Source organism: Excalfactoria chinensis, chromosome 8 (assembly GCF_039878825.1).
Source record: "Excalfactoria chinensis isolate bCotChi1 chromosome 8, bCotChi1.hap2, whole genome shotgun sequence".
Lineage (NCBI taxonomy): Eukaryota > Metazoa > Chordata > Aves > Galliformes > Phasianidae > Excalfactoria > Excalfactoria chinensis.
The window spans coordinates 18264715-18277559 of NC_092832.1; the positions used below are offsets into that span (position 1 = coordinate 18264715).

Here is a 12845-nt window from a genome sequence, read left to right on the forward strand (position 1 = left end):
TTCTCTCTGTGGAACAGCCTCTTTTCCCCAGATCACATTTGAAATGTGTCAGTACCATTTCACTCTCCCTTTCTGGCCTCCAATGCTACTCGGCAGCTGCAGCCACTGATGAGCATCCTCTGCTCCACCACTGAGGTTGCCAGTGAAGCAGTGACAGGGATGAGGTGCTCCAGCGTGCCACCATCTCTGCACCTGCCTGCTGAGCTGTGAGCAGCACACGGGGCAGCCATGCTGAACCGAAGGGTTTGTGCTTGTTGCCTGCAAAGCCCGGTCACCAGATGGAGAAGGAAGTGGGATTGGATTGAAAAAAACAACACGACCAACTGGTGCTGGCTGTTCCCCCCTTCCCCTCCACACCCCCAGGATGGCAGTGCCATGGGGCTGATGATGCCAACCTGCCTGTGGCACAGTGGGGCTGCACAGAGCAGCACAGAGTGGGGCAGTGTGGGATGAGATGGAGCCAGAGCCCATCTCACACACCCCGAGCTCTGACATGCCACAGGAGGTGCGGGTGTCCCCAAGTCTCACAGTCTGCCCAGCCCATAGAAGGGGCCTCCCTGCTTCCTCAGTGGCTGTTTTTCTTCCCACCCCATGCCGCCAGCCACAAGGGCAGGACGTGCTGCCTATCTGATGGGAGCAGTCTCTCTTGGGACTGTGGTGCTGGTGGAGGGGCTGCAGCGCGGTGGTTTTGGGCACGGGGAAGTGCCGGTGATGGGGTGAGGGGAGCCTCCAGCCAGGCTTCCTGAGCAGCACAGCCTACACTTCCCAGATAAAGGTATCACCCTGCAGAGCCGGGGCGGCAGCCAGGGTGCTGGGAAGTACCAAGTGCGACAGGCGGGATGGCAGCCTGCCTGCAGCAGGGCTGGCTGCCTGCTCTGCTCACCGCCATCCTGCTGAGCCGGCACAGCCCAGCCATGGACACCGAGACAGTGACATCCCAAGGTAGGTCCTGGGGACATTGTTCCCCCATGGGAGGATCACGGGGAGCTGCGCCCTGCAGCAGCCAGGGAGGTGTGGGATGAGGGAGGGAGCTCCAGAAGGGTTTGGTCCCATGTGGGGCACTCCGGGGTGCCTGAAACAAAGGGGTGCCCTGCTCCCTGCAGCTGCCAGACACCAGTTTGGGGTGGCAGCCCTCAGCCCCGTGACATCACATTGCCAGCATGCCCAGCTTGGTGCCACCTTAGTGCTCCATGGGTTCTTTCCATCCAGCCCTGAGCCAGCCCCAGCAGGGTCACTGATACTTTAAGCCTTGGGCCCCTTCATTCTTTCTGTAACACTATATAAAGTATTAACTGGTCAAAACCTTTGATCTCACACTCCTGTTTTCACAATCATCCAAGATCTGTGGTCAGACCACTACAGTAGTTACAGGAGCACCCTTTAAGTCACCCCTACGGGTGCAGGGGGAGGAAAGGAGGCTTTGAGCTCACCCTCTGCTTCTATGCCCAGAGACCGCTGCTGCAGTGCCAGCACGATGCCTGAGCTCGCTTTGTACTAGCTGCAGAGCTGTGCCATGAGGGTGCTCTGAGAACCCACGGGCCGCAGCCAAAGCAGGGGCACACGGGTGCCTGTGCCACCCTGGGACTGGGTGGGGGACAATGCTGGGGAAGGTCAAGAGAGGCTGGCGTGGCTGGGGGCGTGAAAAGGGAAGGGCAGGTAGGAGAGCAGGCTGTGGTCTGCGGGCAGAGCGTGTGGCTGGAGAGGAAGGAGATGCTATCTGGGAAAGGAGGAACAGGGCAAGGGGTCAGGGCAAGGTAAGGGGCAGGGAGAGCAGGGGGACACCTGGCAGACATGTGGGGACTGTGGCATTCCTGTGCTCACTCCTTCAACCTGGGGCGGGATCAGCCAGCAGCACAGTGGTGAGGTGCGATGCTGCAGTTCACCCCTGCAACAAGAAGGAGATCAGTGTGCCTGGGGAAGCGGGCAAACTCACAGCCCCCCAGCAGAGCCCATTTGTTGCCAAGCATCCCCCTATACCCAGGGCTGCAAACCCCACATAAGCCCCAGGCCCTCGCCTCTCCCAGGCACTGCTCTCCTTATCGCACTTCCACGTGCCTTCCGGAGTGGGCCCAGCCGGGGTGCTTCCCACTGATCTCCAGAGCCCCTCTGACCACAGGGCTATTTTGGGATGTTTGTTTGTCCCAAAGACCCCGTGTGCTGGGGAGGGGGAGCAGTGGTGACGTACGCATCCCTCCCTGTGCTGGTGGGGGACTCGGGCAGGAGGGGCCGTGGAGGGGATGAGGCAGCCAGGGGATCCTTCATGCCCACCCTCCCACCAGATGCCGCGCTGCTGGCAGAGGTGCCCCAGGACATCCTCTGCTTCACCCGCTCCTTCGAGGACCTCACGTGTTTCTGGGATGAGGAGGAGACAAGCGCCATACACCACTGCTACTACTGGTACCGCAGGTAGAGCCGGCGGGGACACGGGAAGGAGCGGTGACACTGAGGGCCTGCATGCCCAGATCCCCTCCCTCCAGCTGGCCCCGGGCTCAGGGTGCTGGAGGGCCCCCATCTGTTCCTCAGGGATGCACCCACCATGTGTGCAGTCACCACGCAGCGCTGTGGGGCCGGTGGGATGCGACACATCTGCGTGTTCCCCAGCCAGGACGTGCGGCTCTTCACCCAGCTCCATGTCCTTGTCCTGGACGCTGCCACCAACCAGACCAGGCACAGGCGGAAGCTCAGCGTGGATGCAGTGGGTGAGTCCCTCCCGTGGCACAACCCTGATCCCTACACCTCGGTGCCCCTTCCTCTTCCCACCCACCACCGGCACTATCTGGGCCTTGTGGCTGCTGTAACACTGGGGGTGCCCCGACACACTCCTGCAGGTCTCATTGCCCCACCGGTGAACATCAGCGCCCGCTGGGCCGGAGCCGCAGGGCAGCTCCGCGTTTCATGGCAGCCGCCACTTGCCGACTACCCCAACTTCTTCCTCTACGAGGTGTGCTACCGTCCCGTGACCCCCGCGGTGACACCCCGTGGCACAACACCTGGGGACCTCCACACCCGTCCCACCAGCAGAGCTCACCCACCCACAGCCAGGGAAGCTGCAGCCTCCCAGGGAACAGGGCAGGTACATAGAGGGGCTGTGGGATGTGGGGCCCATGCCAGCACCCCCACCCTCACCGCTCTCTTTAGGGTCTGGTGCAGGCCGACACGTGGGTGGTTCTCCAGGAGCTGCAGCCAGGGGTGAGGTACCACATCCAGGTGCGCAGCAAACCTGACGGCACCTCTATGGATGGTGTGTGGGGACCCTGGTCGGACGCGGTGGTCGCAGAGACGCCCCACTCTTCTGGTGAGAGACTGCCTGTCTGTGCTGCTGGGGGCTGCAGAGTGCCCGCATGTGGGAGTTGGGTTCTGCAGGGTCGCAGAGGAAGCAGCCCACTCTGCCCTGGCTCTCACCTGCTCAGGGGACATCGGGTTGCACTGCAGCACTCCTGATCTGCGCTGTGTGCGCTGTGTGTGGAGCTGGGACCCCGCAGAACAGCACAGCATCCACGAGCTCTTCTACCGGGCATCTCCAAGTGGAGCTGGCACGAGGTAAAGGGCACAGCGATGGCACGGAGCTGCGCCCCCAAGCAAAGAGCGATGGCGGCAGTGCTGGCACTGCGGGGTGACCGGCTGCCCGCTCCCTGCTGCACAGGGAGGACACGTGGCAGCAGTGTGAGGACGCCAGCGCGGGGACGCAGGGCAGCCACTCTTGCACCTTCCAGCCCTCGGCTGGCAGCCCCATTGCCGTCCTGGTGAACATCACTCGGCTCCACGAGCCGCCTGTGCTCAGCTACTTCCAGGAGCCCTTCTGGCTGCACCAGGCCGGTGAGTCCCCGCCTTCCGCATCCCCCGCTCGGGGCCGGGTCCCGTCGCACGGCAGCGACACGTCCGCATCCCGCAGTGCTCACGGAGGCCCCGCGGCACGTACAGGCGACGGCGGCACAGGGCCGGCTCAGCTTGCAGTGGCTGCCGCCCCTGGAGGCGCTGGCGGAGCAACTGGAGTATCAGGTCCGCTACGCCGCGGACAACGGCACCGACTGGAAGGTGATGCAGGGGCCGGCACGGGGCGGCCGCGGGTCCCCGCACGGCCCCCAGCTCAGCTCCGCCCGCAGGTGCTGCAGGTCCCGCGGGCGGCCAGGAAGGAAGCGCTGGACCTCCGGCCCGGTGCCCGCTATCGCGCCCAGGTGCGGGCGCAGCCCGGCGGGCCGCGGTACCGGGGCAGCTGGAGCGCGTGGTCCCAGCCCGTCGTGGTCGACGTGGCGGCCGAGGCGGGTAAGGGCCGGGCGGGGCCGAGGGGTCCCGGGTGGGCCGAGGGGAACGGGCCGGCTGTGCAGAACCGCCCTCCCGCCGCAGGTTGGCTGATCCCGAGCGTGACGGTGGCGCCGCTGATGTTCACGGCAGTGCTGCTGGGGCTGCGCTGCGCCTTCCCGTCCCTGTACAGGTAAGGCCGGGCCGCGGGCGGCGCGGTGCGCGGGGCCGGGGGTCCGCACGCATCGCCCCGCCGCCCCCTCAGCAGCGTGAAGCAGAGGCTGTGGCCGCCCGTCCCCGACCTGCACCGCGCGCTGGGCACCTTCCTGCACGACGGCCCCAAGCACGGCCAGGTGAGCGCCGGGACGGGCCGCCCCCCGCCGCCCCGCAGCGCCAGGGCCGCCCCGAGCGCGTCTCCTCCGCCCTCCGCAGCCCGGCGCCTTCTACAAGCAGCCGCCGGAGGACGCCGTGCTGCCCTGCCTGCTGGAGCTGCTGCCCGGACCTCGCGGCGAGCCCGGGGACCCTCCGCCGGAACCTGCCGCCAGCCGCCCGGCGTCCAGCACGGACATCACCAACCACTCCTACCTGCTGATGGGCGGCTGGGAGCCGCGCGGGCCGCCCTCGGCCCCTTTTCCCCCTGCCATATAAAACACAGACCGACCGCGCGCTCTCCTCCCTCCTTCACGCCACTCCCATCCCGCCCCATCCCGCCTCGGACCCGCACCTCCGTCTGCGGGGCGGACCGCGTCCCGCCGGGGAAAGCCCCGCCCCTCTCGGCGGCTCAGCCAATCGCAGCGCAGCCGAGCGGGGTCGCCACGGCAACGCGCGGCGGTTTAGATTTGAAACGGCCAATGGGAAGGGAGGCCGCGAGGGGTTTAAAAGCCTTAGTGAGGGGAGGGCTGCGCTGCGTGAGGCTGAGCGCGGAGGTGAGGCGGGACGGCGGCGGGTCCCGGGTCGGGGGGCGTCAAGGCCCGAAGGGGGGCGGCCGTGGGGAAGGGGGGGGGGCCCGAGACGCGGCCTAACGGGAGGGGAGCGGCCGTGCCCGGCAGCGCCCCGCTGACCCGGCGGGCCGTCCGCAGCGCCATGGCGCATTTCGTGTTTGAGGCGGACCTGCACGGGCTGCTGAAGCTGGACACCCCGATCCCCAACGCCCCGCCCGCGCGGTGGCAGCGCAAGGCCAAGGAGAGCGCCGGCCCCAGCCCCAGCCCCGCCGCCAGCATGTCGCCCATGAAGCCGGCCAACCGCTCGTACAGCGGCAGCAAGACGCCGTCCAAGACCCCCGGTGAGCGGCGGCGCCCAGCGGTGGGACGGGGAGGGAGCGGGGCTGCGCCGATGCGGCGCTGCTGGGACTCGGCGTGGGAGGGCTGCGTGCCTTGCCAGCTTCGCTGCGGGAACGGTGGGAAATGGCCTCCCCTGCTCCGTGCCCGGCGCTGCTGTTGTGGCAGAGCCCGGCAGTTCTCTCTTGGGCCGTTCCCGGCCTGAGCTCGGTGCCTTTATGCGGGGGGATTCGGGGGAGGCTGGGAATAGCTGCGAGCTGCGGCTCAAGCGGCTTGTGCGCTCTGAGTCCTGCTGCCGTCACGGAGCTTGTCTCTGCCGTAGGCTGAACTGGTGAAGTGCCTCTTGGTAACGGTGCTCGTTTGTTGAATGCAGACTCGCTCAGTAACTCTAAAACGATCTTTATGTGTGTGAACGCAGGCAAATCTGGAGCCAAAGTCCAGAGCACCCCCACAAAAGCTGGAGGGGATCGCTACATTCCCAACCGCAGTGCTATGCAGATGGAAATGGCCAATTTCCTCCTAACCAAAGAGAATGACCCTGCTGAAAATTCCCCTACCAAGAAGGTGAGTGCAGTACTGAGATCAGTACGATGACCATTGCTAAATACCCAGTCTCTCATGTTCTCTCACAGAAGCAGGCTCAAAAAGCAGGCCATGGGGATGATGGTCCCCACCAGCTCCACTTCCAGTGCTGGGCCTTCATGTGCTTGCAAGTGGAATTGGTACACAGCCTGCACACGTGGGCCTGAGCACAGCTGCTCTGCAGAGGTATTTTCTTCCGAACAGGCTTCTACTTTGGCCTGTGCAGCTTCTGACAGCAGAACTTGGGCTACTGAGACTTTTAAATAGAGAAGGTTACAGAGACCAGAGCTGTGACCCTGAGCATTGTGGAACTGCTGGCAGCAGCTCCTCTAGGACAATGTCTGCATGGGGAGCAATTCTGGAATGTGCACATAGTGCTCTGAAATGTGTTTATGAAGCATTTCCTGTGGCTACAGCTTTCTGCACTGATGATGGGGCATTGAATTTGCCTCTTCACTGCATGGGAACAGCATCATGTTCTGCTGATGGTGTCCAAGGAAAAAAAAAGCCCTATTTTGAGCTGCCTCCATACAGCTGAACCCCATAGTGCAACCAAACTGTCTTCTACCAGCTGCAGTGGTAGAAGGGGTGGTATTTCAAATGATTCTTGATGAGGGTGGTTTGTTTTTCTAGGAGCAACAGAAATCCTGGGCAGTGAATCTTAATGGCTTCGATGTAGAAGAGGCCAAGATTCTCCGCCTTAGTGGGAAGCCACAGAATGCTCCAGAAGGTACGATGCAGAGATGTGTGGGGAACTGCAACTCACGTGGTCCTCTTTCTGGCCATGGCAGAGATCAGCTGGCTGCATCTCAGAGTTCTTTGCACGCTGGAATTTCTCTCATTTCCTGAAGCTCAGGGACTGGCATAACAGCTGGCATGTTGTTTGTGTGAGGCTTCTCATTGTACTGTGTTATGAAAGCTGGGTTATAACTGGCAGTTGTTAACTTGTACTGCAGATAATGTATTTTCCTGGTCTGCCTGCTTCAAAGTCCCTAGGCAAGAAAGCGGGTAGCAATGGGCAGTTCAATATGTTCTTGTGAACTGGGGAATTGGAACCCGCTCTGATTCAGCAATTGATACTGCCAGTGATGCTGTAACACAGCGCTCTTCTGCCCAGATCTCTTCTCCAGGACTTTATCCTAACTCAGTGGGTTTTCTAGTTGGGTGAATGGTTGGGAGGAAGCAGGATATCAAAGCTGTTTCTCTGTGCACAGGCTACCAGAATAACCTGAAAGTGCTCTACAGCCAGAAGACTACGCCTGCTTCCAGTAGGAAGCATGGTAGATACATTCCCTCAATGCCAGACCGGATCCTGGATGCACCAGAGATTCGCAATGACTATTGTAAGTAGGCTGCAGTGTTGAGATCATTTTGCAGTGCGGTCTGATGAACTGAAACTCTCTAATTGGGCTGTTTCAGTTTCTCATGCACCCAGACTGGCATTGACCACTTCTGGAGTGCCTCCGTGCTGCCTAATGGTCCACAGCACTGTGTGGGTGACTTGAATTGGGCATACTTGGCTGGGCATGGTGAACCCCAGGGGGCTGCTCCTTACCTGCATGCACACATGGCTGGTGCAGGTGGGAGATGTGGCATCATCAGCATTAGTGAGAATATTCCCCTGCAGTGCTGTGTGAAGGTGTGGGTGGGGCTCTGCATGTAAGCACTTTGTGAGCTACACTGCTCTTCAAATTGCAGATCTGAATCTCATTGACTGGAGCTCTCAGAACTTCCTGGCAGTGGCTCTGGACAACAGCGTCTATCTGTGGAATCACTCTTCTGGGGAAATCATCCAGCTGCTGCAGATAGAGAATCCAGATGACTATGTGTCCTCTGTGTCATGGATTAAAGAAGGAAACTACCTTGCTGTTGGAACAAGAAATGCTGAGGTCCAGGTGAGAGCAGTAAAATGAGAGGTGTTGTCTAAGGATTGCTGGAACCGTGGGGCCTTGGAACAAAGTCTTGGCTAGCACAGGAAAGATGCAGTGTGTTTTGTCTTGTCTTTATCCTTAGGCAGAGGGGAGAGGAGTGTTCTCAGACTTGTTATAGTTAGTGAATTGCTGCCCACTGTGGGAACAGAGGAGCGGACTTGTGACAGAGGCCTGTAGAGAACTTGTCACATCTGTGCTCCTCTGTCAAAGAGCAATACTGTCTGAAGGGGTCCTTATGCTCACATCACCATTAGGTAGCGCAAATTCTAAGTAGTTTTTTACAGCTCTGCCATCTACTGCTGCTCTCCAAAAGGCTGTAAGTGATCTTCACTGTAGTGGGAATCCTTCCTGTGGTCTTGTGACTATTAGTAGCTACAGCCTCTGCCTTGTGATGCTGAGGGTGCTAAGACAAGCATAAGGTGGAAGCGTCCACACCCAGCTGTGCTCAGTGACAAACTGCATCAGCAAGGCAGACTTCAGGAATTTTCTGATGGCTGCAATAACTTTGTTCCATATGTGAGAAATTACTGTTCCCATACTGAAAAGGTCAAATGCCAGAGTCTGTGCAGTAAGGTTTCATGGCAAAGCAACAATGCTCCTGTTCCTTACCGTCTGGAGAACATAATACTCTTGCCTCTCCAGCTATGGGACATACAGCAGCAGAAGCGTCTCCGAAGTATGACCAGCCATTCTTCTCGTGTGGGGTCCCTCAGCTGGAACAGCTACATCCTCTCCAGGTAAAGCTGGGGGTGAAGCAGTGTCCAGCTGCTGGACACAGTTGTGAAGAGGTTCTGTGGCTGCTCTGCTCATGTCAGCGGTTAACACTGGTTGAAACCCAGTGGCAAAAAAAAGGCAGCCTTGCAATAGCACAAAAGCAGCTTTTGGTGAAAAGGAGCGATTCTGACGCTGTGAACCTCCTCTCTGCAGTGGGTCACGAACTGGCCACATCCACCACCATGACGTCAGAGTGGCTGAGCACCACGTGGCCACTCTTACTGGCCACACACAAGAGGTGTGCGGACTCAAGTGGTCTCTAGATGGTCGCTACCTGGCCAGTGGTGGCAATGACAACCTGGTGAACATCTGGCCATCTGTCCAGGGAGACAGTGGAGACTTCACTCCTGTACAGACCTTCACTCAGCACCAGGGTGCTGTCAAGGTGAGTGCAGGTCTGCTGCATGTACAGTGTGGGGCATGTCTGTGTGAAAGGCAGGTGTGCAGCACTTGCTGTAGCCCCTGCCCTCTTGGAGGGAGGGAGGCTGTCCTGGAGCTGCTGTGGCATGAGCTCTGGAAGGTGCAATAGGGAACAGGTTGCCTTTTGTACTTCTTACAATGAACTGTTTCTCCCTCAGGCTGTGGCATGGTGTCCGTGGCAGTCGAACGTTCTAGCCACTGGAGGTGGGACCAGTGACAGACACATCCGCATCTGGAATGTCTGTTCTGGCACCTGTCTCAGTGCTGTTGATGCCCACTCCCAGGTGAGCCATAAGAAGTTCTTTCTCACACACAATGGCTCCTAAGGCCTCCTGGGCCCTGAGACAGGTCAGGGAGCCAGCAGGGGCTCATACTTGCTGAGCAGCATCAGCACAAGTAGCTCGTATCTTCATGGTATTTCTGCCTCTTCACAGGTCTGTTCTATCCTGTGGTCAACAACCTACAAAGAGTTCATTTCAGGCCATGGCTTTGCACAAAATCAGCTAGTGATATGGAAGTATCCAACTATGGCCAAAGTCACTGAACTTCGAGGTAAGCTGAGCTCTTTGTCAGGGGGAGAGAGGGCTGAAGGCAGATTTGATCCTCAGTTTGATGACTAGGCTGCTGCTTGTCTAATCTGAAGCACTGATAATAAGAAAGCATCTAGGGCTATCCTCTAGCATGCTTAGGTGCTTCAATTGTAGGCCGAGGATGTGACCTTGTAAGACCTCAACATGTTATAGGGGCAATGATGCAGGCTGTTGAGGTTTATGAAGGGTGAGGAATGTGTAAGTTGAAAAGGTGGGGGGGGGAACAACAGTTGTGTTTAGAATCAGCACAGCCCTGACTGCACGCTTCCTTAGGTCACACTGCCCGAGTCCTGAACCTGACCATGAGCCCAGACGGTGTAACAGTAGCATCGGCAGCTGCTGATGAAACACTGCGACTTTGGCGCTGTTTTGAGATGGATCCCATAAAGAAGAAGGAAAAAGAGAAGGCAAACAGTGCCAAAAGCAGCATCATCCACCAGGGCATCCGATAAGTGCATGGAGTCAGCGTTGTGGGAAGCTGGGACATGGGCTTACACACTGTACAGTATTTTAAATGTTAATAAACAGCTTTAATTTGCCTTTGCCTTTTAAAGCCAATGGAAGAAAGTGCCATCTGTGGCTTAGATCAACAAGAACATTTTCCCTGAAGTTTGTTTTGTGGGTAAGAAGCAGAAGCATTTACAGTGTGGGGCTCACTGTTGGCAGCTGTAATTCTTCTCAAGATGAAGTTAGTGTCTAATCTGTGCCTGTGAAACTCTCCTTCCCCCAGTGAAGTCATACAGGGACTATCTCACTCCTTTTTAAACATCTTAAACTAAAGGATACGGTGAACCTTTACCTGAGCTACAGCTGCCCATGCTACTCTGCATGTGGAACTGCCCTGTCTGAAGGCTGCACCAGAGTACTGTGCACCCACCCCTGCTTAGGGCTATTTGGGGAAGCCTGGGGAACTGCACAGCTGTGATTAACATCTCAGCCTATGCAAAGCAGCTTAGCAAAGCCTGTGCAACTCATAGGCTGCTTTCACCTTCCCTTTAGCATAGGATCATGCTGCACCTGGCTCCAACTGCTTCTGCCATTTAAACAGACAGAAGCCTTCACAGGTGGGGACAGGTGGTAGTATTGTGTGCTGTACCAGGCAGCCACTGCCTTAGATCATAGGCAGCAGAGAAGGGCTGCACATAATGCTGGCAGAGGGGAGTATAGTGTCACAGCAGCTGCAGCAGGAGGAAGGGTAGACAGGCACAACCTGAGCACAGGAGTGACCTTTCTGTACTCCATTTGTTACCTGGAAGAGCAAAAGAAATCTAAGGGCAAATAGGGTCAGGGTGGCAAAGAGATCTGTTCACTGCCCAAGCCTGAGCTGCTGCTTTAAGAGCCTTCCCCCTTGCCCATGTAATGGAAGTTAAGGCAAGTTTACTGCTCTGCGTCTTCCACTACTAAGCCTCACTTGTCATCTGTTTCTGTCTCTGGAAAGAAGGCTTTCCGTGCCTGAAAGCCTGCACAGTTTTTCCACCTACCCCAATGGAATAGTGGTTTATCTTCCTCAGGGCTTGGCTCGCCTGCGTTCTTAGCCCATACTCGCCTCCAGAAACTGCTTTTACATGGCTCTTGAAAGTCCTCTGAGCATTACTGGAAGGAGATGGGATTACAGACATACTGGTCCTGCTACCCTGGAGGGAAGGAGGGAGCTGGGCTCCCACAGCAATCCTGCAACTGCCATATAGGGTGTAAATGCAGTTTGGAACTGCCTGCCCCCAACAGGGAATAAATGACTAAGCTCTACAGCCCACCCATGGAAAGATCACAAGCTAATAGGAACAATTGGAGGAAGGGCAAGCAGAGCACGTAGAAGGAACAGCCCTCTTTTAAAATATCAAGTAGTTTAAACTCCTGTTACTATTTTGGGCAAAAGCAAAGACAGTCCCGTCTTCACTAAGAGCCAGCTTTAAGCAGGGAGAAGAAAGGAAGCTAAATAACAGCAAAATTCTGTCTCAGCTGGACTGTCTCCTGCTCAAGGTGTGAGTTCTGAGCACTGAGCTGATATACAGCCACCTCAACAAGATCCAGCACTCCGTCAGACCCCACTGTCAGACCCTACCCCCAGGAGGGGCACCAGTAGGAACAGGGAAGAATGTTTACTCAGGGCAGCAGCCTGGCACCCCTCCTGAGAGGTGTGCAGCGAGGCAAGGCAGAAGTAACTGAGCTCTCACCCACACCAAACCCAGCTGCAGGGCTTTGGCTACACTTCCACTAAAGCCCTCCCACACCCCAATCAAATCTACAGTGAAACTCACCTGGAGGCCTGCTGGATTCACGCATTCCTCCTTGCCCTGCAAGCTGGCTGGCTACCCAGCCCAATTCTCATGATTGAGTCAGCACTCAAGCCCAGCCCTCCCACTCAGCACAAGGTGATGGGGAAGGCAGTACTGACCACTCTGAATAAAAGCCAAGCTTGTTCAGCTGGTAGAGGGGAACAGAATCCTGCTGCGGAAGAGGCACTGTTGTAGCAAGAGCAAGGCAGCAGCAACAGAAACTATCCTCTGTTCATCCTGAAAGGCTTTCTGCAGAGACCAGCACATCAGCATAACTCAGAGATGGTAACAGCTTTCAACAGATTCCTTCCCCTTCTCTTCAGAAAGCATCTAGCTGGCATCTAGCTGCCCTTCCTGCTGTTTTCCCCATAACCTGGGTTTCCAGAGTCTCTAATCCCCACTCCACCCCAATTCTGCACTGGAGCCAGGACAGGATTTCTGAAAAGCAGCAGCAGCTTCTACTGGCCCATGTCCCAGCCCACACCTCTGTTCCACCCCAGCCATTCTTTAACAGGGTGGAGCCACTTTCACAACAGGAGCCTTGACACATTTCCTGCCCTGAGCACCCCTCTACTAAAGGGCTTGGAAACAATCTGCCAGCTGCTTCATCAGCACAGCACAACCCTCTCCCCACCAGCACAAACCTGCTGCACCAGCTGCTTCTTCCAGCCCTGCCTCCAAAACCACTGGGCAGGACCAAGTAGCTGGAACAGCTTCACAGCACAGCAAGCCAGGAAAACAAAGAGGGCAGAGCCA

At 57.6% G+C, this 12845-nt stretch overlaps 2 protein-coding genes across 3 annotated transcripts; both read left to right on the forward strand.

The window, feature by feature from the left end:
- The first annotated feature begins 839 nt into the window (after positions 1–839).
- Positions 840–4365, forward strand: MPL (MPL proto-oncogene, thrombopoietin receptor). The gene is made up of 10 exons (XM_072343910.1): positions 840–942; positions 2363–2406; positions 2627–2699; positions 2829–3073; positions 3139–3295; positions 3411–3540; positions 3644–3816; positions 3893–4035; positions 4104–4263; positions 4361–4365. The coding sequence occupies exons 1-10, from the start codon at positions 840–842 to the stop codon at positions 4363–4365; spliced, it is 1233 nt and encodes a 410-aa protein (XP_072200011.1).
- CDC20 (cell division cycle 20) lies at positions 3893–10352 on the forward strand. 2 transcript variants are annotated; one of them, XM_072343607.1, is made up of 13 exons: positions 3893–4035; positions 4104–4263; positions 4345–4432; positions 5319–5521; positions 5935–6080; positions 6732–6828; positions 7313–7441; positions 7797–7993; positions 8672–8766; positions 8957–9188; positions 9382–9507; positions 9658–9775; positions 10087–10352. In XM_072343607.1, exons 3-13 carry the CDS (start codon positions 4380–4382, stop codon positions 10263–10265), a joined length of 1575 nt encoding a protein of 524 aa, XP_072199708.1. In that variant the 5' UTR covers positions 3893–4035; positions 4104–4263; positions 4345–4379; the 3' UTR covers positions 10266–10352. The 2 variants fall into 2 exon arrangements, with proteins under 2 accessions (XP_072199708.1, XP_072199707.1); XM_072343606.1 differs by lacking the exons at positions 3893–4035; positions 4104–4263; positions 4345–4432 and adding an exon at positions 4911–5165.
- Positions 10353–12845: the final 2493 nt, after the last annotated feature.